Source organism: Fusarium mangiferae, assembly GCF_900044065.1.
Source record: "Fusarium mangiferae strain MRC7560 genome assembly, contig: FMAN_scaffold001, whole genome shotgun sequence".
NCBI classification, from domain to species: Eukaryota; Fungi; Ascomycota; class Sordariomycetes; order Hypocreales; family Nectriaceae; genus Fusarium; species Fusarium mangiferae.
In genome coordinates this window covers 3,877,373-3,899,815 of record NW_024573921.1, presented here as the reverse complement: position 1 = coordinate 3,899,815, position 22,443 = coordinate 3,877,373, and the positions used below count along the sequence as shown (strand labels likewise).

At 49.3% G+C, this 22,443-nt stretch overlaps 7 protein-coding genes across 7 annotated transcripts; all 7 read left to right on the top strand.

Annotated features, from left to right (window-relative positions):
- Window positions 1-1,152: 1,152 nt before the first annotated feature.
- Window positions 1,153-2,861, top strand: FMAN_01745 (uncharacterized protein; the record flags this gene model as incomplete). The annotated part of the gene is made up of 2 exons (XM_041822423.1): window positions 1,153-1,440; window positions 1,476-2,861. The coding sequence occupies 2 exons, from the start codon at window positions 1,153-1,155 to the stop codon at window positions 2,859-2,861; spliced, it is 1,674 nt and encodes a 557-aa protein (XP_041677089.1).
- A 1,028-nt stretch (window positions 2,862-3,889) lies between these two features.
- On the top strand, window positions 3,890-6,396 carry FMAN_01744 (uncharacterized protein; the record flags this gene model as incomplete). Its single annotated transcript, XM_041822412.1, has 2 exons — window positions 3,890-5,884; window positions 5,935-6,396. 2 exons carry the CDS (start codon window positions 3,890-3,892, stop codon window positions 6,394-6,396), a joined length of 2,457 nt encoding a protein of 818 aa, XP_041677088.1.
- A 1,848-nt stretch (window positions 6,397-8,244) lies between these two features.
- Window positions 8,245-9,083, top strand: FMAN_01743 (uncharacterized protein; the record flags this gene model as incomplete). The annotated part of the gene is made up of 2 exons (XM_041822401.1): window positions 8,245-8,927; window positions 9,005-9,083. 2 exons carry the CDS (start codon window positions 8,245-8,247, stop codon window positions 9,081-9,083), a joined length of 762 nt encoding a protein of 253 aa, XP_041677087.1.
- Window positions 9,084-11,519: 2,436 nt separating this feature from the next.
- Window positions 11,520-13,079, top strand: FMAN_01742 (uncharacterized protein; the record flags this gene model as incomplete). The annotated part of the gene is made up of 5 exons (XM_041822390.1): window positions 11,520-11,622; window positions 11,682-11,735; window positions 11,864-11,926; window positions 12,032-12,259; window positions 12,460-13,079. The coding sequence occupies 5 exons, from the start codon at window positions 11,520-11,522 to the stop codon at window positions 13,077-13,079; spliced, it is 1,068 nt and encodes a 355-aa protein (XP_041677086.1).
- A 1,540-nt stretch (window positions 13,080-14,619) lies between these two features.
- FMAN_01741 (putative catechol O-methyltransferase) lies at window positions 14,620-15,571 on the top strand (the record flags this gene model as incomplete). The annotated part of the gene is made up of 3 exons (XM_041822379.1): window positions 14,620-14,868; window positions 14,925-15,476; window positions 15,530-15,571. The coding sequence occupies 3 exons, from the start codon at window positions 14,620-14,622 to the stop codon at window positions 15,569-15,571; spliced, it is 843 nt and encodes a 280-aa protein (XP_041677085.1).
- Window positions 15,572-16,552: 981 nt separating this feature from the next.
- On the top strand, window positions 16,553-18,723 carry FMAN_01740 (uncharacterized protein; the record flags this gene model as incomplete). Its single annotated transcript, XM_041822367.1, has 4 exons — window positions 16,553-16,697; window positions 16,757-17,436; window positions 17,497-17,895; window positions 17,950-18,723. 4 exons carry the CDS (start codon window positions 16,553-16,555, stop codon window positions 18,721-18,723), a joined length of 1,998 nt encoding a protein of 665 aa, XP_041677084.1.
- A 947-nt stretch (window positions 18,724-19,670) lies between these two features.
- Window positions 19,671-22,010, top strand: FMAN_01739 (uncharacterized protein; the record flags this gene model as incomplete). The annotated part of the gene is made up of 4 exons (XM_041822356.1): window positions 19,671-19,824; window positions 19,993-20,711; window positions 20,772-21,170; window positions 21,225-22,010. The coding sequence occupies 4 exons, from the start codon at window positions 19,671-19,673 to the stop codon at window positions 22,008-22,010; spliced, it is 2,058 nt and encodes a 685-aa protein (XP_041677083.1).
- Between the last annotated feature and the right edge of the window lie 433 nt (window positions 22,011-22,443).

Below are 22,443 nucleotides of genomic sequence, written 5' to 3'. Positions count from 1 at the left end.
AACAGGGAAATGCCACACTTATCTGGATACCGATTCGATCAAATCGGCTATCAAGAATAGCGATCAGAATGTGGTATCGAGATTCTACACTTCTGAGGGCAAGTTTCAGTGCCCCCATTGCGATCACACCTCTCTGGCTCTAAGTGATCTGCTTCTGCATGCGCAGAGCCAAAAGTGCAGTTTATCTATCTGTCAGGGCCCGTTGGTAGATTTTATAAGTGAGGTGAGATGGCGTATAATAGAGGTACTGTTTTAAGTTGGCGTTATGTCTCTTGCAGTCGGCCAGCTAATGGCGCTACAACGGTTGGGAGACGGGACTTCTTCTTTCTTGTGCATTCTATTTCAATCTAATAGGGAACCGAACCAAGTGTTTTGAGCGACAGATGAATAGGAAGTTGTTGTTGCAGACATCATTCTGGAGGCGAGGAACTTGGGGCCTGAACCGCACACGAGAAGAGGGGGTTGATATTGAACGCTCAGCTGAGAATGAAGAGACATGGGACTCAAATGTGAGCCAAGATACACGATTGAGGGTCAAGGCTGGGTTCAAAGGCGTTTGTATGTTGGCGTGGTATGTCTGGCTGCCATGTTACGATATTTTATTGTTATTGAGTCAAGGTGGCTTTGTATGAGGGCTTTTGTGAAATACTACCTACATTCCACCAGTAGCCGCGTTGCAATATAAATCGCTAGAGGTTCCGAGCCCGCACAGGCTATACAGAGTATTTAAAGACATGGAGTTTCTAGAACCATGATTGATTTGCGTAGAGTCGACGAACCCGGTTACCTACCCTGAAGCTGGGCGGTCCGCATCACGGCGACGTCACGATCTCGATATATGTAGGCCTGGAGGAAGACATGGTAAAGGTATGTTCACAGCTACTTCTCATTTAGACCATAGAACTGTCAGCGAATATAATTATGACTCGTGAATCTATGCCGATGGCTTCCACTATGATTCGCGAAGTTTCCATGTTCGAGACGGATTAATTAGAGTTCGTGCCAGACTCGATTGACCAATCACATCTTACGCTTTTAACTTCATCCGACTCCATTAATTGCTCCTGATACCAAGCCCCATTTACCATGACGTTATCTCAATTGACCTGCAATGTAACTATCTCTTGACTCCCCAAACACCATCAGAACATTATGTCCAAATCTCAAGCGATGTCCGGCAATAGTCTCGTTTCAGCTGGAGTGAAAGTAGCCCAATGCTATATCTGCCCTTATTCTAATGCTTTTCCTGGCGAAACCGCGCTCATGCAACATCAACTGGATAAACATGGCTTTACAGACATAGACAACGTCGAATCAAAGCAAGGCGACGAGGCCATAAAGTCATTCAAATGCGCAGTCTGCGACCAGTCACTCAGACTAGAGTACTCACTGAAGACGCAAAGGGAAGATCCACGGCACCAAACTCAGCTATCGATGACAGTGAATTCCTCAGCCAACTGAACGACTTGAAGCAGGATATTAAAAATTGGGAATCTAAGACGGCCTGGTTGATATGTTCCCCTTGCAACAAGTCCTTCGACCAAGAAATTGCGCTTGACAACCATAATAGGAACCGGCATAGCATCGAGCCACAGGACAAATACGAGCAGAAAGGCCAGAAGCTGAAAAAGCTCAAATGCAAACTGTGCAACAAGTCTTTTACTTACCAGTCTTCACTCTCAGACCATTATAGGAATAAACATGCTTATGAGAAGACAGATGAGTCTCCTACAGAAAGTTCGGCTCAGAACGCGACCCCAAATGTACCTGGCCATCCAACGGATGAGACCACAAAGAGAAAAGAAGAGAATCCCCCTGCAGCCAAAGTTCACAAATGCATACCTTGCAACAGGGGTTTTCGTTCTAGGGCCGCACTTGTACAACATGAAGACGCCAAGCACCCCATGGAAAAAACAGAGCGTGCAGAGGTACGTGGTGGTAATAAAGAGATTGCAGCTGAGGAGGAGCATTCGAAGAAAGAGAAACAAGTCCCCACTGGCCCACCTGCACCACGGGGGAAGTGCGATTTCTGCAGGTCGACCTTTGATCATTTCGATCTGCTCGAACAGCATGTAATACGCCATAACCTCTGGTCGGATGATGGACCTGTTACTATACGCAAGTGTGACTTTTGTCCCAAGACATTTTACTCCGATGAAGAGCTTGAAGAGCATATAAGAACCACCTATCGTTTTCCTTCACCGGATGAATGGGAGGATACCGACGGGGAGACTGACGAGGAGAACTGCGAGAAGAGCAATGAAGACAGCAACGAAGAGAACGAGAGGGAGCAGGAGCCCGTTGAAAAGCCAGGACAGAACTCCGCCGAGAGGCAGGTTGCGGCACTTCCACCACCACCATTCAAGTGCAGTGACTGCGACGAGGCGTTCTACTTCAACGCTGCACTTGCGGAGCACCAAGACACGTTCGCTCATGGGCCTATGGCAACAGGGGAGAAGAAACCGGAGTCGGTTGCAGGACGTCCTGCACCTCAATTCAAGTGCATTGAATGCGATGAGGTTTTCTTTTTCGTGGCCATGCGTCTTGAGCATGAGAAGAAGACCAGACACGGCCCTTCCACAGAATCGAAAAAGGGGCCAGTCGAGAAGCCTGTTGAGGTGCCAGCTGAGAAGCCTGTTGCGGGACCTCCTCCACCACCTTTCAAGTGTGAGGATTGCAGCGAGGCGTTTTACTTTGTTGCTATGCTCACCAAGCACGAAAAGAAGCTCGGCCATGGCCCTTGCAGAGGATTAAAGAAGAAGCCAGTCGAGAAGCCAGTCGAGAAGTCGGCTGAAAAGCCAACGACAGAGGCTGATGCTCCGATCAAGAAGGTTATATCAGGATACAGATGCAGGCCCTGAGACGAACCCTTTCGCAACCAGCATCTGCTTGTAAAGCACTGGGAGAAAACGCACGAGGACACCTGGTTGTCATTATTTGACCAGGACAATATCTCGGAAGAATCACTCTCATACTCGGACTTCCAGAACTTTGACAATTACGACGAAGACGACATGTTGAATGACCTCAGGGAGATAAACTCGTGGTCCTTCAAAAAGAACAAGATCTCCTGCATAACCTGCTGGAAGAAGTTCAGAACCTCTTCCCAGATGATGGAGCACGTGGAGATGCGCGAATGTCACTCTTACATTGATGCTCGCTCTATCAAATGGGCTATCGACACGAGTGATCAGAGCGTTGTATCGAGATGCTACTCTGATGACAAGTTCCAGTGCCCGAGCTGCGAAGCGCGTTTCGACTCTCTGAGCAGCTTGATTCGCCACGCAGAGGGGGACAAGTGCAGTGCTGAAGTTAGCCGGGGCCCGTTGAAGGCTTTTCTGACTGAGGTGAGGTGGCGTATGATTGAGGGTGAGCATTTTTAGGTTGGTGTTGGGTCTTTTGAATTCGATTTCTTGAGGATGCTATGGTTGTCGGTGTATGAAATAAGTTCTTTTCCCTTGTCTGTTTTCAATCTATTAGGTATTTTTCCATCCAAACCATTGTCCTCGGTGGAAGAGCAAGGCTTGGATCTGTGCGTATTATGTAGCCCAGGGCCAGAGAGCGATGTCATCATATCAGTAGACCTCACTTGAGGAAAAAATGAGGATTCAAAGAAGAAATCAGTTGTGTTTTCATGTCGTCAGTTTCAGATTCGTTCTGAATGCTTCGCTTCACTTCCATTTGACGTTATTTATAGCGGTTGCTCCGTTGAAACGGTAGACGTTCAATGGTGGCGCTTGTTGACCAATCAACTTGGACGCTTTATTCTTGATCCGCTTCCATTTATTTGCTTCTGCAATCCCATTTCAAGGCGTCGTCCACCGTCTCCTTCTCCAATTCTGTAATTCACGGCGTACGCGTCTCTTGTTCTTCAATCATTCTCTCCAAAATGGCTGATGATAATCCTGCAGAAGCTTCAGCTGCAAAGCCTGAAGCCAAGCCCGTCAATTGCCATATCTGCAACAAATCGTTTCCCCACAAAGGCTCACTCAGGCGACATCGGCAGAGCAAACATCCTGTCCAAAAAGTAGAAGCAGACGCGTCTGGGACAGGACAAGATGGCGAAGCGGCTAGCACTTTTGATTGCGAGCTTTGTAAGCAGTCATTTCCGCGTCAATCTTCATTGACACAGCATCAACGGAGCAAGCATGGCCCTCCGAAGCCTGAAGCCCCAGCTACTTCTGCCACACAAGCTCAAGCTGCGGAGCTTAAGGCAGAAGCCTCCACTGCGAATAAGGCATCTACTTCTGCCAAACAAGAAGATGTGAACCAGGGCGATAAAAGCCAGGAAAGTAAGAACATCTGTTCAATTTGCAATAGGTCTTTCAGCCATCGAAGTGCGCTGTACCAGCACAAGAGAACCAAGCATCGCACTGTCAAAACGGATGCCGAGACTCCTGCCAAGGAAGAGGACAAGGCTCCAGATGACGAGGAAAGGACAATCAAGTGCGATGTTTGCAACAAGTCGTTCACCAGCCGAAATTCACTCCGAAGGCACCTAAAGAGCAAGCATACTTCGGATAAGAAAGGCAAGGGTCCAGCAAAGAGTTCTGCGCAAGGTAACAAGGCAGCTGGCTTCTCGAAGCAAGTGCATACGACGCTGAAGGAGCGGCATATTGCTGGATCTCAGAAGTTCAAGTGCCTATGTTGCAATGAGAACTTCCCATCCGAGGATGCGCTTATGAAGCATCAAGCAGAGCAACGTCTCGAAGCCATGAGAAAGGTAATGGAGAATATGGCGTTGGCTGCTTCTGGCATGAGAGTATCAAATGGGCAAGATGGCTCGGATGAGGAGAGTGAGGCGCCAGAGCTCGTCGAAGAGACCGCGACGGAAGAGAAGAAAGCCCCAAACATGCATCAATGCACGCTTTGCGACAAGAGCTTCCGTTTCAAATCAGCCCTCGTGCAGCATGGGCTCATCAAGCATGCTGTGGCAGACGATACTGTTGCAGAGAGTTCAGGCCAAGGAGCAAACGCAACTGCTGGAGGTAAGAAGGCAGAAGATGTTGACGGGGATGAAGATGAGGATAAGCCCTATTGCCAGACCTGCCAAAAGACATTTCGCCACGCTAAGGGACTTGCGGATCACAAACTCAACAAGCATGGCATCGTCGAAACCGAACCCACAAACTCAAAGCAAGGTGTGCCTGAAAACCCAACTTTTAGATGCAGACCTTGCAACAAGACCTTCCGTCTTGCGTCTGCACTTCGTCAGCATCAGCGAGACAGCCACCCCGAGATGCACAGGCCGAGATACTCAGAGGACGATATAATGAGACAACTACTGCGAATGGCAGTCCCGCCGTTTGGTGACGATGGCGGTGATGGTGATGATTATGAGGACGAGGATTATGAAGACTATGATGATGATGATCCTTTCTCATACCCAGGCCACAGAGGATTTGGACGACACCAGTTCGACTTCCCGGCTGGTATTCAACCTGGCGATATATACGACTCGGATGACCCGGACTTTGGCTATCCTGGTTTTTCAGATGACGATGACGAAGATGATTCCGATATCGATATGGATGATGATAGAGGCCCCCCAACCCTCTGTACGCACTGCAACGAGTATTTCCCTCAGATGTCATTAGTTGCACATCAATGGCATGTCCACAGTATCAGCCACCCAGCCGTTGTCGATGTCCAAGCCAAGATCGCAAAGGATGAATCCTATGGCCCCAAGCGCACCGTCTGCAAGGATTATCCTGATGCAAATGCATTCCCCTTCTTTTTCGAGGCGAAGTATTTCTTAAGAGAGTGCCTCTTCAGCTGTGGAAAATCTTTCGAAACTGGCACGGAACGCATGAATCATGAGGTGGAGGCTCATAATCGTTGCATCACATGTCATGCGTACTTCACGACCCGATCCGCTCTCCAGGTAAGCCGCCTTTTTATCCATAGCTAGCACTGTTGACTCAGCTCCCTTAGAATCACCAGTCCAAATCCAAGATTATCGATACCGTCGTCAGAGATTTCAACCACTGGCTTGAGTTCGCCGTCCCCGCACAAGTACACCACGAGAAGCAGAAAGAAAAAGCAGCTCGTAATCCCAACCCCAACAAGAATATCGACTGCATCACCTGCGATCGTAAGTTCGAAAAAGCATCCACAATGATGAAGCACGTCGAAAGAGGCAGATGTATCCCTGATGTGAATGAGATAGATATCTTTGCCGTCGGACAGACGTTGGCTGACCGGGGAGCTCCCTGTGTTAGGCCGGGAGGATTCTTTTGCCCAATTTGTGACAAATCGTATATGGTGCTGAGTGAGCTTATTCAACATGCGGAGGGGGATGAGTGTAGTTTGAATGTTCTGAGTGGGCCATTGCGGGAGTTGATCTCGTTGGTGATGATGGATTTTATGAGGATGATGATGGGTCATGCTTTCTGAGCAGGGGAGTTGATCTGGGGGTATGGGATGGATACTGGAGCTGGGATACTAGGTTAGAAGTACAAGATTATCTTGTGATATTTGATGTTTCGTCGATTTCTCTTGGGTAGTGCATGCCCAAGCGTGCAGCTGTGATCATGCATATGCTTTGATGCCGAGTCTTGTGAAGTGACAGGCCGTTCAACTTCAAACATCGCTGGGAGTTTGACTATGTCCGGGATAGAAATAAGCTTGTTTTACGCATGCGACATTTCTGTAGGCTTTCCTACTAAGATGGCAATTTCAATATTCCGTGCCACCAGAGGAATTGCTTCCATGACATGTAGCTTTCGAAACACTCAATTATAGCTCAACAATCTTATGAAATGTACTGAAGAGCATTTGAGGAAGAAGATACGACATGAGAAGACCACGACATCGTACGAAGGGGGAAAATAGGTCATGGTAGAAAGGTAGTTTCATGCTACGTCGTCCAGCACGTCTTCTGACAAGGGATTCTGAATCTTCTGTCTGGCATTGACCAGGGACATTTCCTACCTGCAAGGTGCGTGATATACAATGTTTCCGCCAAGGAACTTTGGCCATTACACCTACTTTTGAGCTATCAGGTCTCACGGAGTATTGTGCTGAGGACCACGAAGACATAAGAGCCTTCAGATTCTTGGAGTAAATTTTGCACAGAAGACTAGAAGCCCTTTGCCAGTAGCTACGTCTTCTTCATAGCATATGCCGACAGAGCGATGGAAGACTAGATCATAGGATAGCTTGTTAAACCAGTTGGCATATGTGAATATCTGACTTAGGCTTTGGTATCTCTTGAACAGCAGTCCTATAGATGAGCTGGTCTAACTGAATACTGATGGGCCTTACCAGACGCAAAAAAACACGCGACTTATACCTTTGTTGGATGACTAAAGATTGGGGGCTCCTGAAATGCATGGGCGACTAATCGGTGGCAGCGTCCACGATTCATGCATACTTGCGGCACGGTAACTCATGAAGAATAAGGTATTTTCTCCGGGAAATGGCATTTGCTGATGAATGAACCAATATCGAATGGCGATGTTTGTGCACCTTGGTAATGAGTCTCAAAAGATTACTCATGACGTTGAAACGTGAATGGTAAGTACAGTTGCAATTCGCAGAAACGTCGGGTGACGAGAATACATGATGGGTGCTGACGAGTCCAACATGCGGTCAATTCAACCAATAGCCGCGGGGCAACAGTCTGGGGAAGCTCACCTTTTGGGACGCTTACCCGAAGATGACAAAGGTTCGATAGTCAATTGCCAAAGTTGGGCAGGCAGACCCATATAGTTCTCGCATATTGGCTGGCTAAAAGCGACTCTTGTGGCGTAGAGATGGAAATGGAATTGGTGTCGCCGTACCGAGCGACCTCTGTGGGTTACATAACGACGCCCGGTGTCGTCACAAGGCAGACTTTCGCGTTGGACCGACCTTACATGCGTTGTGCGTCACCATGTAACAGCCGTTGCCTGCTGCTGCATAACCGGAAGGCTTATCAAGTGACAGACCAGTCAATCTGAAGCATGTTCTGGAAGACTGTGACGACCTGCCCGCGATGACAGGTGGACTTCCCTTGGTGGTGGACCCTTTTGGCCAAGCCTGTCCGCCCATCTGGGGCTGTCCATTTAGATCCCTGTCGCCCAGAATGCCAACTGGAATATCGTCAGCAGCTGAACGAAGAGCAGACGTATCGTAAAGATGACATGCCTAACGAAGTATCTTCTGGTCATCTTCGCTAAAGCACGGGCATCAGAGCCGACAGCAGGGAGAAGGATCACAAGCCAGAATTAAGATAGCCGGCTCGAGATCTCATCCCAGGGGATGTCTCACTCCAGGTCTCAGATAACTGAGCCTAAACATCGTCAATGGAATCTTGGGGACCATCCCGAACATTTCGGGCCCAATACCGGGACCCAAGTGCCGCCTGGTGTGCCGGATGTCTACGGGCGCCGATCTTGTGGTATCACGATGATGATGGCACACGAAAGAAAACAAAGGGACTATTCCATGGTCCATTTTCCAGGCGGAATAAGAGCGTCAGAGGTTCAACGCCCAACGACCGGCAGGGTATCATCAGAATCGAACCATGTTGACATGCGCCGTGACCGGGTGGTGGAGGGCATTCTGAGTGGAGGTCCGTCTTTGGCTGACAGCTTTCCAATCGCGAGAATCGACAACGGCCCGAACGCCGCAATTAATTTGCAAAGCAATCCTCCATTCCAACTTGTGACACAGTGCTCACTTTTGAGACTTTCTGAATGTTCTGGCCAGTCTCGTTTATGTTTCGGGTGTAAGCTGAAGCTACAGCAAGATATCCATACGCAATTGAAACATGCTGCAGCGCCATGTTTCTTGTCACAGGTATTGCGGTCCATCCCAAAGATATGCGTGATATCTTTCTGCAACCGTCCGCGTCCGTTGGTTACTCAAGCTCCATGCACGCTATTTAATGTTCAGCCGACGTCAAGTTGCCGACAACCATGTCATATCGGGTACCCTCGCAGGTACGACTGCAACCCATAAACCGTAAGTTTGTAACCCAAACAATCTGTTCCTCAAACACTGCTGCTGCGAATTGCAGATGTCAAGTCTCAAGAGTTGGAGGTGTGATTCAGGTGACTTTGGCTGGCGGTAATCCACAGCTCGAACCCATGGAATGAATCGGCGTCTTAAGAGCACCCCGCTAAAAACCCCCAACACTGGTCAAGTCAAGACTGCAATCCCGGGAAAAGGGGTACGCTCAAATAAAGGTAATTTGCGTATCCACAATATCAAGATGATGGCTTGCTCGTTTGTAGATGTAAAAGACAATACCCCCGATTGATGTTAACTTTGAAGAAAGGGGAAGGAGAACGTGCCAAGATGTGGAAACACGCACTTTGATTGCAGAGGATACTGTAAGTGGGCTTTGGCAAGCTGTGCAACATCCATTGATGATATTGCGTTAATGCGATTCATGTTTGGATATATCTGTACTGGTTATTGCCGATCCGAAACTTATCTGCGTCTTTTGCCAGTGTTAACCCACTGTAATACCTGGAGCGCCAAGTTTACAGGATGAGGTGCATCCCTAAGCGACCCGTCTTGGTTCATCTCCCATGCAAGTTTGCGCTGTTGTACCTGAACCGTGCTTCACGAGAGAGGTTTGTCATGTCTGTGTGCTTTTGATACACGCATGGAGCAGGCAAAGACCCTGTGCATCCCAGAAGACCGCGAAGCACTGGAGCGCTGGAAGCCCGCGGATGGCGCGATGAGCTTCGGCCGAGGTTTAGTGAGAGACCGGGATAAACCTGCCCGGGAAGGGTGCTGGATAAGTGCTGTTATCTCGGGGTCCAGTGATTTCCCGCTAGGACCATAGTGCAATTGGATTGAGTTGTTGCAGATTCCGGTAGAAGCCCATCAATGAGGGAGGGAGACGTTGAATGAGGTGTACTCTGTTTGAAGTTGATGATAACCTCATGCTTCGGGATCGGTGAAGTGGCACAGTGCTTCTCTGTCTTCAGCTGCACTGGCAACCCACCCGTCGTGGACATCATCTGCTGGCATCGTGGAGCGTGGAGTTGCGTTGCTGGCAAAAGGGCCAAGAAACGAGAAATGGCACCCCCCACACGTCGTCATTTCACACTCCGTTATTAGCCCCGTTATCGAATCAAAAGAGGATTGGGCCCGGCGCCTGGGCGTTCAACCGACAACGGGCGACAAGCTCTAGCCTCTATGCCAGGGGATGTTGAAGACCAGTACTGCTACTGTTGTTTCTTCGTTAGCAGGCAAAGAAGTGCAATGGTTGGGGAAACACCAGAATAAAAGTGAGAGAAGAGATGCCAGCTTTGCTTTTGATCGGAATAGTAGATCCGGTCACAGAATGCATGTCTCGTTTATACCCCAACATGGCAAAAAATCTCATGGATCGAGTATTCTTAGGTACTGGCAAGTATGGAAGGTACTGCACTGTGATTGCCTGTACCTTTAGTTCTGCCAAACGAGGTACAAGCAGTTCATGTACTCCGCCTTTAGCCTGGCCAGGCTGTCATACAATGAACCGTCATGATTTGCATGCCGTAAAACAGCCGATACTTTGCTTCATGTACTCAATTTACCCGCACCTCAGGCCTCAACTGCACTGGCACCTGCCAACTACGAGCCCCCAAAAGTCACTCTCCGGCCTGTGCCCACAACGAAATGCCCTGTTCCTTCCTGTCCAGTGAGTTTCCACTGTCCACTCCCCACGGCACGACGCTACTTCCTGATTTGATTGATTGATGGGCGAGAGAAGCCAGGCTAGGCTTGCTCCTTCTCCTTTCCCGCTCGCTCGGCCCTGGTTTTTTTCTCCCCCCATTCAATCCTAACCCAACCTATCCCGTCACGCCCTGTCCAAATCGACGAGTCGTTCATCATCTTAAACCACCACCACCTTTTCCCTTTCCCTTCTCCCTCCTACCTTCACGGTACCTCTTCCTATTTCGTCCTCCGCCTCGATTTTTCCGTCTGCCTTGCAGCGGCTTTGGTCTCGACAAGCGTTCTTCCGGTCCGTCGTGTTAAACTCGTCCCCCGTCTCGTCACCGACTTCTTGCGATTTTTTTAATCCTTCGCACTTTTTCTCCGTCCCTCCGAGACCCTCGCGTGGTTTATTCCCGAGGATACGGCCCGTGGCGAGTAAACGTAAACCTTGCCTTGCGCTCACTTTCCCAACGAAGCGGCAAAAGGTCACCGACGAAGCTTAATCATATTCTTATCTCTCTTGGGTGAGTCGAGACCTCGACGCACAGGATTACGGTCGATTTGTCAACGTGTTGCGACGAGGGGCCCCGGAGCGTTGGGTGGTGCTTTTTGATGGATCCATGTCTTAGCTGGCCGATGGTGCGCATCTTGACGTCGGCCACAGCGGCAAATTTCCTCATCACCTTTCGTATTGCCCTTGTTTCTGGCACCGCTCTCGCATTGCGCTGCACATCGCCGTCGCATTCTGTCGTCAACATTCCGCAACAACACCAAACTGACCACACATTCTGCCAATAGATCCTCATCCGAGATTTGAAAGAGCCCGAGTCGAATCGTCTACGTCCCGCTTTTCCCCACAACCCCAAGAACATTGCAACATGTCCTACTACGACAACCCTCAGGCCCAGTGGTCGTCTCCTACTCCCAGCACCCAGCAGAATAACTGGGAGCACCAGGGTTCGACTACTCCGGTCCGCGCAGGTACGCCAGATTCACGATCGACCGATATAGAATTGTAATTAACGCATTGATTTGTGCAGGCGCCAGCGGCCCCCAGCCCCAGGATGACTACGCCTTCTCGTATCAATTCGATGGTATGTGATGAAGCACGCCCAGAGATTTTGTCGAGTTCAATTGTCCTTGAAGCCAACGACTTGGCTGGCATCTTCGAAACCCGAACAAGACTCGACTTATCCAATGAACAAAACTGACCCAATTCTAGAGGTCGATCGAGCATACGAGAACTTGCAAAAGTCTGGTAAGGGCTATGGAATGGGTGGTCGCCGTGAGTTTTCTATCCTGCGCTACTAAGCCTGCCAAAGGTTCCGACTTGAACGGATGAACTGGTCTGGTTGAGTGTCCCAATAAGCATACTAACAAGATCATGCAGACTCCCGTGGTTCCCATCACACCCCCGGCCCCCGCCCGCACTCGGTAAACAACTTTGATGACGCCCGTGGTCAGGGACCCAATCTGCAGAACTTCTACGCAAACCAGCGTCATCAACCTTCACGAGGCTCCAACGAGGCAGAGCAGGTCATGCAGGCTAAGAGACGGATGGCAGCTCAGCGGGAGCGAGAGCTTCGAAACCTGCACACAGAGCAGCAATATCAGCGAAGTAGGCCTCCCTCTACTGTGTAGCACATTCAACTATGACAAAGAAACAAGATGGCATATAGAGAAAAATAATGTGGTCATGGGCGACCGAAAATGTCGTTGGCCCAGACGCCGCTCGTGTTTCTTCCCTCCCAATTTTGAGCAGCATTTATGTAATATCGTCGAGTTTGTTGAGCATGGGCTAACAGCTTTTCTACGTAGCCGTCCTTTCCGAGGTGCCTCTGCCGCCCAACAAGCACATGTCCGAGGAGGAGACGCGAGAGTTGATTGCCCGTCAACGAAGTGCCCTCTATGGCGAGGGTCCTTTTGCAGACAAGGCAGGATACGTGGATGAGACTGGTAATGTCCGCACAGGCGCCCCTGTCCCTAGCGGTCCCTCAAGCATCCGTGGGCACTCTCCTCTTGCCTATGATAGTGTAGGCCGTGCTCCCCCTACTGGCGAGACTGGCACTCCCGTCTCTGGTGGTGATGCCCACGGTCCTCCCACTGAGCCCAACTCGCGACCTCACAGCACAGTCAGCCCACAGGCTGCTGGACCCACAAACAAAGTCTTTGACAACGCTGTGGGTAACCAAAGCCGTACAAGTACATCCAGCCCAACCGGCGGCTCTCCCTCTCGGGATCTAAATCCTGGTTCCAAGCCCAACCAGGCTGGTGCCTCTGTGGCCCCCATTGGAACTCGTCCTTCTGGTACACCCACAACTTCAGCTTCATCAAAGCGATCCACCACTCCTCTTGCCTCTCCTGGTGGCTGGGGACGTGGCAATGGTGTTTGGGGTCAGTCGTCCGGTCTCGGTGCTCCTGCTAGTGTCTGGGGTTAGAAAGGTCCGCTCACCAAGGATTAGGAGTCGCAACAAGGCGCAGGATTTAAAGTTGCATTTGGGACGGCGCAGAGGTAAACGTGCATTGCGGTCGGTATCTTTGGCGAGTACGGTCTTTGGCAACTCATGTCTCGAGTTGAAGACGGCGCGAACACTACAGGGCACTCGGATCTGGCGAGAGCCGAGTGATACAATCAAGGTCACAGGTGTTGAAGGGACGGCATCGACTAGGGAGTTGACATTGTTTTTATGTTTTTTCCGGCAGGAGGTTACGAATTGGTGAACTGGGAGTTGCATTCGAACATTACGGGGCGTCGCTATATCGTCTCGTTTATACTTTGAGGACAGGAAAATCGGTGTCGGGTATGAAGAAACGGGCAGGTGCAGTGTCAGTCTCGGAATTGAGATGTTTCGGAGTCTTTGGCCTTGACGAAATTGTCGGTCTGGCTTACCGTGGGAGTGGCAACTATATACCCAACAGGGCGGTTCTTACGGCGTTCACTCTGTTTACGACGACCGATCAGCCTGCGATATCGACTACGGCATGTGTTGGCATCAACTGCGGGGCGCGTTCGGAGTACCTTTCACGATGGAGGCATTTGAGTTGTCGGCGCGCATACCATGGCAATGGATTGGAAGGGAACATACAAGGTGTTTATGCTCACGAATCGGCGAGCGAAAAGGAATGTGTTTTATATACGGCGAAAAACACCATCAAAAGACATAAAAAAAAGAAGAAGACAAAAATGGCATCTCAAGGGGCTCAGGGTGGATCAAGGTTAGGATCAGTTATCTTTCATGTCTCTCGTTTGTACTGGTTGGGGACAGGTTTCGGTTTGGGACAGGTTATAGGAAATGGTTGTATAAGGGTTGTTTTCGCAATGGAAAGGAGAAATTGTTTTCTGATTTCGAGATCGTGCTTAGGCTGGGGTAGGCAGGGTTGATAGTAATTGCGAGAAGGCTCGGGAATACAGGTAATACAAGTTTATTACGGAGTTGATCTGTTGGACGAGTGAATGTGCCTTGTGAGACATGCATGTCGTGCGACGTAGCGGTCGAGGCACGAGATCGGAGCAATGAGAAAAGGTCCAGACTCACTTTCAGTGCTGATACCAAACTGTCACAGCACTTCTCGAGGCGATAAAAATAAACAATCAGATTAACTAGAAAACTCTATCTCGCGTTGATTAAATTAATTAACGGTAGCAGATTGAATTGTGCAAATGATGACGGGAATTGCATGTGCGCGTCATGGGAATGTCCGGAGCCCCCACGACGGTGTTCGGACGGTCTTCTCCCCGCCAGGACCCTCAATCGGGGTCCCGAGTGGAGGCACCGGTGAGTATATCATGCATCTTGCAGTCGAGCTGCAGCTGCAGCTGGTGAGGGGAGGGGAATGAATGACGGGTACACTAAGGGACGCGATTCTTTTGTTTATCTTTTTCCGTGTAGGTACATATAGCTCACAGCTCCCGCTCATTACCATTTACACTGTTCAACTCCATATTGACCTGTTGTGTTGTTGCAAAATACCGACAAAATGCCCTCCTTTGACGAAAAGAAAGCTTACGTTGAGCAAGAAGAAACGTTCTTCGATGATGGGCGTGAAATTGAGCTTCTGCACTACATCTATGGTCGGTCAGACATTGATGAGCTGCGAGGTTCACCAGAACGTGTTCTTCAAGCCATTGATGAGTTTGGACGTACGAAGAAGTATCTCATGAATGTGGGCGAAGACAAGGGCAAGATTGTGACAGATCTCATCGCTGAGGTGAAGCCCAAAGTCATGGTACGCCAATTGACCTCTTTGCCCTTATGAGAAACTTACTGATGGTCCTGATGTAGGTTGAACTCGGAGGCTACGTCGGCTACTCAACCCTCCTCTTCGCCAACGCCGTCCGCAAATCCGGAGGCACAAACTACTTCTCCCTCGAGCGCAACCCCGAATTCGCCGCCGTCATAACATCCCTTCTGGACCTCTCGGGCCTGCGCGACATCGCCCGCGTGATCGTCGGTCCCAGCGACGCAGGCCTAGCCCGCCTGCACGCCAACGGCACAATCTCCAAGATCGACCTCATGTTCCTCGACCACTACAAGCCCGCGTACACGAGCGATCTCAAACTCTGTGAGCGACTAGGCCTCGTAGGGCCGGGCAGTGTTCTGGCAGCTGATAACGTCATCAAGCCGGGGAATCCACCGTACTTGGCGTATGTGAGGAGTAGTGTTGCGGAGAAGAGGGCGGCGAAGGGGGGGAATGACAAGGAGGAGTTTGCGGATAGAACTGCGAAGCAGTATTTGAAGAGGGAGGGAGAGGAGAAGATTAATGAGGAGGAAGGGGATCCGAATCTGGTGTATGAGAGTAAATTGGTCCACAGCTTTGAGCCAACCGGTGTTCCTGTGAGTCCCATAATCCCACCAACGTCATTTCCTTCGCTAACAAATAATCGTAGGACGCTGTCGAGATTACAAGATGTACTGGTCGCGAAGATTAGAAGTCTTTTCTTTACCTTGGTACCCTAAGGGGGGGAACAAAACCAAGAACCTTGATCCTAAATGACAAAAAGACTTGGGTAAATTTCTATAAATCTATGATGTCTTTTGCTAAGTTTATCTTGACACCCCATATTAAGGTCTGGTGGGATCAATAGAGTTGACTCGAACGTTTCGCGAGCTCTAAAGCGACTGCCCCTCAACACCAAGAAAAACATCACGACCCCGCCGCCCTCTCAAGCGGCCCGGTCTCCACACCAGTTCATCCCAAAGGTAAGAACCACGCCGGATCAGCTCAATCGGTAGAGCGTGAGACTATTACGAGCACGCGATCTCAAGGTTGTGTGTGACCCGTGCACCAGTCTGTTCCTATGTTTCGCCTGCGAGTGTTTGGCGGTCTTCACGGTAGGGTAAATTCTCTCATTGCAGGTGAGAGCATCGCATGGATTAGTTTTATGAAGGCGCTATCTTTTTTTGTGAAAGGCAATGTTCTTTTTAAGTATTTTACACCTGTTAATGGTGGGTGGACGATGTTTGTGTTCGTCCGATCATTCATGCATGTTGAGGCATTGTACGCATGCCATAACGTCAGCTTGCTCGTTTAATCTTGGCGCCATCTCCACTTGTTTGCAGTAATGCTCAGTGTTTGTTTACTGACCGTTGCATTATGAGTAAAGCAAGTGGTGGGCGCAGTGAGGGATGAGCAGTGCCAGCGCCAGTGCCAGCATCAACTGCAAACAGGAAGCTGCAGTCAATGAATCACTGGGCAGAACCGCATTTTTAAACTCTACCTGTACGCGTCGTTTTCAATCTTCTATTTTATTCTCCTCCCAACCATCTCAACCTCACTTTTCTGACGCGGCCATATATCTTGTCTTCAGAGACAATTGACTGTGTCACCTCTACCTATCCCGCCGAGCTAACCGAAAGTCAGGGAAATGGATCTGTTCGACTTCGAAGATTCTGATTCGGACTTGAACCTCATGCCAGACGAATACTCAGGCTTTGCGCATTGGGACCTCGAAAACAGCGACTCTGATTCGTTTGACGAGGACGATGAACCAGTGGTTCTGCCTAGATGTTGCCTATGTCAATTCAAGTTTGAGCTGTTGGACTCCATTGTTGTTTGTATGTGATCGTAATGTATTGGCTTTTCCTTGTCCCGGCAGCCTACTAACTGACCACAGTCAACCCTCAGAATCGTTACTTGCCACCAATCTGGGAAGGACAATATTTTGGAAACGGCGAAACTGTATCCATGGAGAATGGTTACCACTCGTCTTGCGTCAACCAGTTTACTGTGGATTTCTCGCTTGACGACAACATCGGTGACGCCATCTGCAACGTAACTCATTACCGAAACTTTGGAGATTTCGTCAAGGAACCTCTTGCATCTTTTGAAACAAATCGTCTACGCCGGTTGAAGGAGATGCTTGCCCAAGAGTTCATGAATATCATCGGAGGTCGTCTTCCACTTGAGGTCTGCGAGAACATTGGGAGCCACTGCTTGAGAGACTACGCAACGAGGCTCTTCAAAGATGCTTGGGCAAAGAAAGGCCATTTTGGGGCTCGGGATGCCGCAGTCCGCGTCACCAAGTCCCATGCCATATGGGCACAACGCATCGAGTTTGAGGGCATCCAATACATCAAGTCTCTCTCTACGACTCGCAGAAATCAGAGCGACACGAAGCTCTTCGAGGCTACAGACGGCACACGCGTAAACATCTACTTCGCCGAAGACCCCTTGGGTATCCGTGAAGTTGTCATGACTAGGGATGACAATACCGTATTGGCTCAAGGTGAGAACTTGTCATGGGTTATCAACCGTGGAGTGGCTCTTCCATTCTGGTTCAAACTCGAGTCTGATGTAAGTTGTTCTTCGCTACTCCACGTAGACGATCTTTACTCACTGGCTTCGTGCTATTAGGGTCTCAAACTGCGCAACTTGGCCATGACCAAGACAAAGAAAGCGGTGGCCAACTACCAACAGAGGCGCTGGGCTGTTCTGCCCCAGCACTTGGGTAGCTGCCAATTTGCTCCACCACCAGGTTATGACAATCTAACTGAGGAGAAGCCGATCCGCGCAGTCGACTGGAATTTACCCGGATGCCGCGGTTATTCCGTTCTCATGGACGCAGACTGCGTCCGCGACATTGTCCCGAACAACGGGGGAGGATCATCTTCACGGTTAATGGATACGAACATCAACCATGCAGGTGCTTGGGTTTACATACCCATCGATCCAGACGAGCAGGTCGTTGAGCTTTGGCGCCGCTACTTCGAATTCCCCTCAAGTCCAAACTTAACAATGCTCAGATCTCTTCTTGTAAGTTACGATGATGCCCGAATGCTAGTGAAAGACATACTTACGAAATTCCAGATTCGTACAAATAAAGGCCGCAGCTTTTTTCTCGGTTCCCATAGCGCAAGTCACTATACTAGCGGGCGGGAAAGCCGGCTAACCTACCATGCGATCGCTGAGTTATCGCCAACCGAGCCAACTCGAATGTTCTATGGCAAGACCGAAAATCTGAGGTTCTGGCTGGGTTTCGAACAAGTCGCGACTCGGGACCTGAACGCCGTCATATCATCCGTGAAACCAGCCATGCCTATTGCATGCTCCAACGCAGACTTCTTTACGTCAACTGCCAACCTTCAAAATGTCAGGACAATTTCCGTATGCCGGGGCTGGAGAGAGTGTCTGGTCCTGAGCCACGCAGACCCTCCGGGTGAAGGCATTGCCGGCATGCTCCTCACATACGCCGATGGGCGCCAACGATCCGTCGGTCAAATCCGACTTGATTACATGGACCCGCCTCTTGTGGTGACTTCAGGAAAGTTTTGGCTTGGCAGCGACAAGTCAGAAGAAGAACGTCTCTCAGGAGGCTTCTGGCCCTCAAGATCCAACATCAATTGGGTTGAGGTGGACACGCCTTTGGAAGATGAGAAACGAGAGTACTTTGAAGTACCGCTTACGGGTTCCCTTGAATGGCATAGCTACATGGCTGGGGATTACTATCGCCACTTGGTCATCCACCATGAGAGCAATAAACTACAGGATAAGGTAGATGAGATTGGTGAGATGTTGGCCCGTGAGGTTGAGTCTGGAGAACTTGGTCCGGCGGTGGTCAAAGCGATCTCTCTCGAGTTTTAAACCCCAAGATTTCCGTCGGTATTTCTTGGTAAAATCGTTCCCCTTACTGCGCCGTTGGGTTGGGATGGATTGGATGGACGGCAGTTAATGGATATTTTGTAGAGTTTTGTAATGGATATCTCCACTTCACCAAGATGAACAAAGCAATCTACCTCCATTCTCTTGCGGCTTTTCAATGTGAATTTGTTTCACTGGGGTTCACTTCCATCTAGATAGCAATTCCGATAAAGGGAATCTTTGTGTCAGGCTGTTCCTACGTTGATCGTGGGCGTTTTATTTGCTTTCGTGTCTGGTGTTTTGGTGCTTTGACGTAACTCCGCTCGCGGGTTCTTTGTATTGAGAATGACAGTTGCTGGCATTATTTGACGTATCAAAAAGTGTTTTCTCTGACCTTCCGTCAGCGTAAAGCTCTTTTTGTTTAACCATTCGTAGAGTTTGGTCCCATCATGGTGATGCTGGGCCAAGTCTCAACTACCTACTCTATCTTGATATGCAGGGGTTGGTTGTGTCTTCCTCCTTGATGTATCACAGATAACAATTTCTCTGCAGGCTCCTACCTATTCTGTCTTCCCATTGCTCGGCATTTGTCAATTGGCCATTGTCACCTCTCGCGTGTGTCTTCTATTCTTGGCAGCTGTCAGGCACTGTCAACAATAGGTAGGCAGTCTCAGCAGTACCATTGAGAGTCAACAGGGAAGTCACATCTACTCCCCGCCTGCTCTTCTGAAAGCAACCCTATCTCTGAGTTCCATTTTCTTCTTTTCATAAATCTCGCTTCCCTTCGTCAGAGTGCGCTGCGCTGATCAACGCTACTGGAGCTGGATGGTTCGGACCACAGCTGACACCATTAATTGACAGCCAAAGCTTATCGCGTCTCGGCGAGACATATCAAATGCACTGAAAAATCCCAAATAACTTGGGCTTTTGGAAGGCGAATAGCCCACATCATGGATCTGGAGCAGCCTGTTGACCCGCCCGATTCAAGCCAAGCACAAGATGTTGCCGAGCAGGCACTTCTGCGGACCTTGAACCGCGCGTATTCAACATATGTGGTCTTTGCAAGTTCCGCTTCCATGAAGGCCAAGCCATCATCACGGGTATGTTCCCAAAGCTCTAGAGCTCTTATCCACAAGTCTGTATGCAAATAACAGCCTCAGTTGTGGGCCATATGTGTTATTTGCAGTTGAGACTTGTGACTGAGAGCTCAAATCAGCACGGAGAACTTTGTACCCGAACTTTTTATTTTGACAGTTACTAATTCTAAATCAGTCGACCGAAGTAACTCTACCCTGCCTCTTACCCGGGACGACAAATACTACTCAGAAAATGAGATCCTGTGCGCCCATGGACAAAAGGCTTTCCATACAGGTTGTTTCCAAGTTGCTGGCGATGTCGTATTTGCCAAGGGCTTCCTGGAATCTTGCACATGGAACCTCGCTCAGTTCGGATTCCATCTTTCATTCACTCAGCCACCGCCGTCTTTTGTTGCAAAACGTACTCGATGGCTCAGATCATCACTTTCTCTGGTAACCCGACATGCCATCAAGAATCGACTTCCGATAGAGGTATGCGAGAACATTGCTGCTTACTGCTTAAGCGAATATGCGACAAACCTTCACCTGGATGCATGGCAACGTCGGGATCCCAGTGGTCCGAAAAAAGATGTTGCACTGCTCATTTTCAACGGCCAAACTATTTGGGCTCAGTACGTTGAAATCGAAGGTCGCACTTACGTCAAGTCTCTTTCCACCGTTCGCATGAACGAGAATGATACAATGATTTTTATGGTCAAACCCAAGCCCAACTCTTGGATGGGGTTAAAAATGTACTTGTTAAAAATGTACTTCACTGAAGATAGTTTGGGAGTACGAAGCGTCATTGCCTCTTCAGATGATGGTATTCAGAGTACTGAGGAACCTGGCCTTCGATGGGTCTCCATTCCTTCGAAAACTTACAATCTCCCATTCTATATCAGGATGAACTTCGATGTGAGTCATATCTCGTGGATGTAATATGTGTGAACTCCACAAGCTAACTTGACGATGTAGGGCCTCAAGCTGCGCAATTTGGATGTCACCCAATACGAAAGAGGATATCACTATGAACAACGAGCACGTTGGGCCATGTTCCCCAGAGACCTTGGCTACCTGAGCGCTCCCTCAGATAAGATCGAAACAGGTCACGGGGCAGCAGTTCATGCTGTCGACTGGAACCTGCCTGGAGTCTCCGGTTATGTCATTGGCCTACACTGGAGCTGTATTGACTACATCGTTCCCTATAGGTCGGAGAAGTTATCTCCTGCCCTCCTTGATGCTTATGCCAATGCCGGAGTAGTTTATCTTTATTTCCCTGTTGACCCTGACGAACGAATTTCTGGGCTATGGCTTCGCTCAGGAGACTTCCCATGCGATGATGATGATGCCTTGACTCGAGCAGAGTCTCTCATAGTACGCTTTGGCCTTTCTTGAATCCCCAGCAAAAGTATACTGACATTCTCAAAGGTTGTAACAAGCAGCGGTCGCAGTCTTGTGCTTGGCCCTGACATCCGATCTCGCTCATCACGTAGCAACAGGCCCCTCAACTACGAAGCGCTTGCCGATTTGCCATCAACAACTTCAGCCCGAACATTTTACTACAAGTACACAAATAGGGAGTCTTGGCTTGAGTTCGAGAAAATAACAACATGGCATGAGCGCAAGATCAAACTCTCACTTGGACCACCAGCCAGGCCCGGTCCATACGACTGGCCTGGCCGATTCTTTTCAACATCCGCCGAACTCGAGAACCTTCAGACGATTACCCCATGCCGTGGGTGGGGAGACTGCGTAGATAACGAAATCTTTGGTCTACTTTTCACCTACACAGATGGCCGTCAACGATCCGTTGGGCAAATTCGTCTTGATCACTTGCAGGACTCCATCAATATTTTTAACAAGTGTTGGCTTGGAAGCTCCGGGGACACGGAACCTGATGACGAAGAGCCTTATTCACCGACGGGGAATATCACATGGCTAGGTGTATGCAAGCCAGTGCTGAATTCTGACATGGATATGCAATACCTCGAGGTTCCGCTTAGAGGAAAGCTCGAGTGGCGGTCGACGTGGGGGACTGTGCCCACGGAAAGCGATGTGCGGCATCTTGGCTCCGAAGCCTGCAAGTTGCAAAGCGAGATGGATCAAGTCTTAGCCCATGAGGCTTCATCTGGTACTGCTTCGAAGACGGCGGTTAAGACGTTCTCTGTTCACACCGGCGACATGTGCTTCTACGAAGAAGAGAACGGTTTTTAGTTAACAGGAGAAACAATCTGAACCTCTCTAGGCGTATTCTGTTCACACCGGCGGCTTATGTTTCTAAAATTAGCATAAGTTTAGGGTACTTAGTATAAATTTAAGATGACTTGGTAAAGCTGGAGGTAACTTTGGATAAGTTTAGGGTGCCTTTTATGAGTTTGTTGTAACATTTTATGTTAAGTTCTAATGCTTTCTTGCTTCCTGAGGATTGTTTTTAATATGAGGAGAAAAGAGAAAAGCCGTTAATCCCGATAACTTGGCAGAGAAAATTCAGGGTTTCACTGAACACTGCCTTTTTGCAAAGATTCCTCCGCAGTCATTTCGATGAAACGCGATTGGTGTATTTGAGAGACAAAAGCGCGAGGGAGCTGAAATAAGGATTCAATGTACGTTCAGCGGCAGCTCAGAGCACGGAAAGTGGCATTGATAC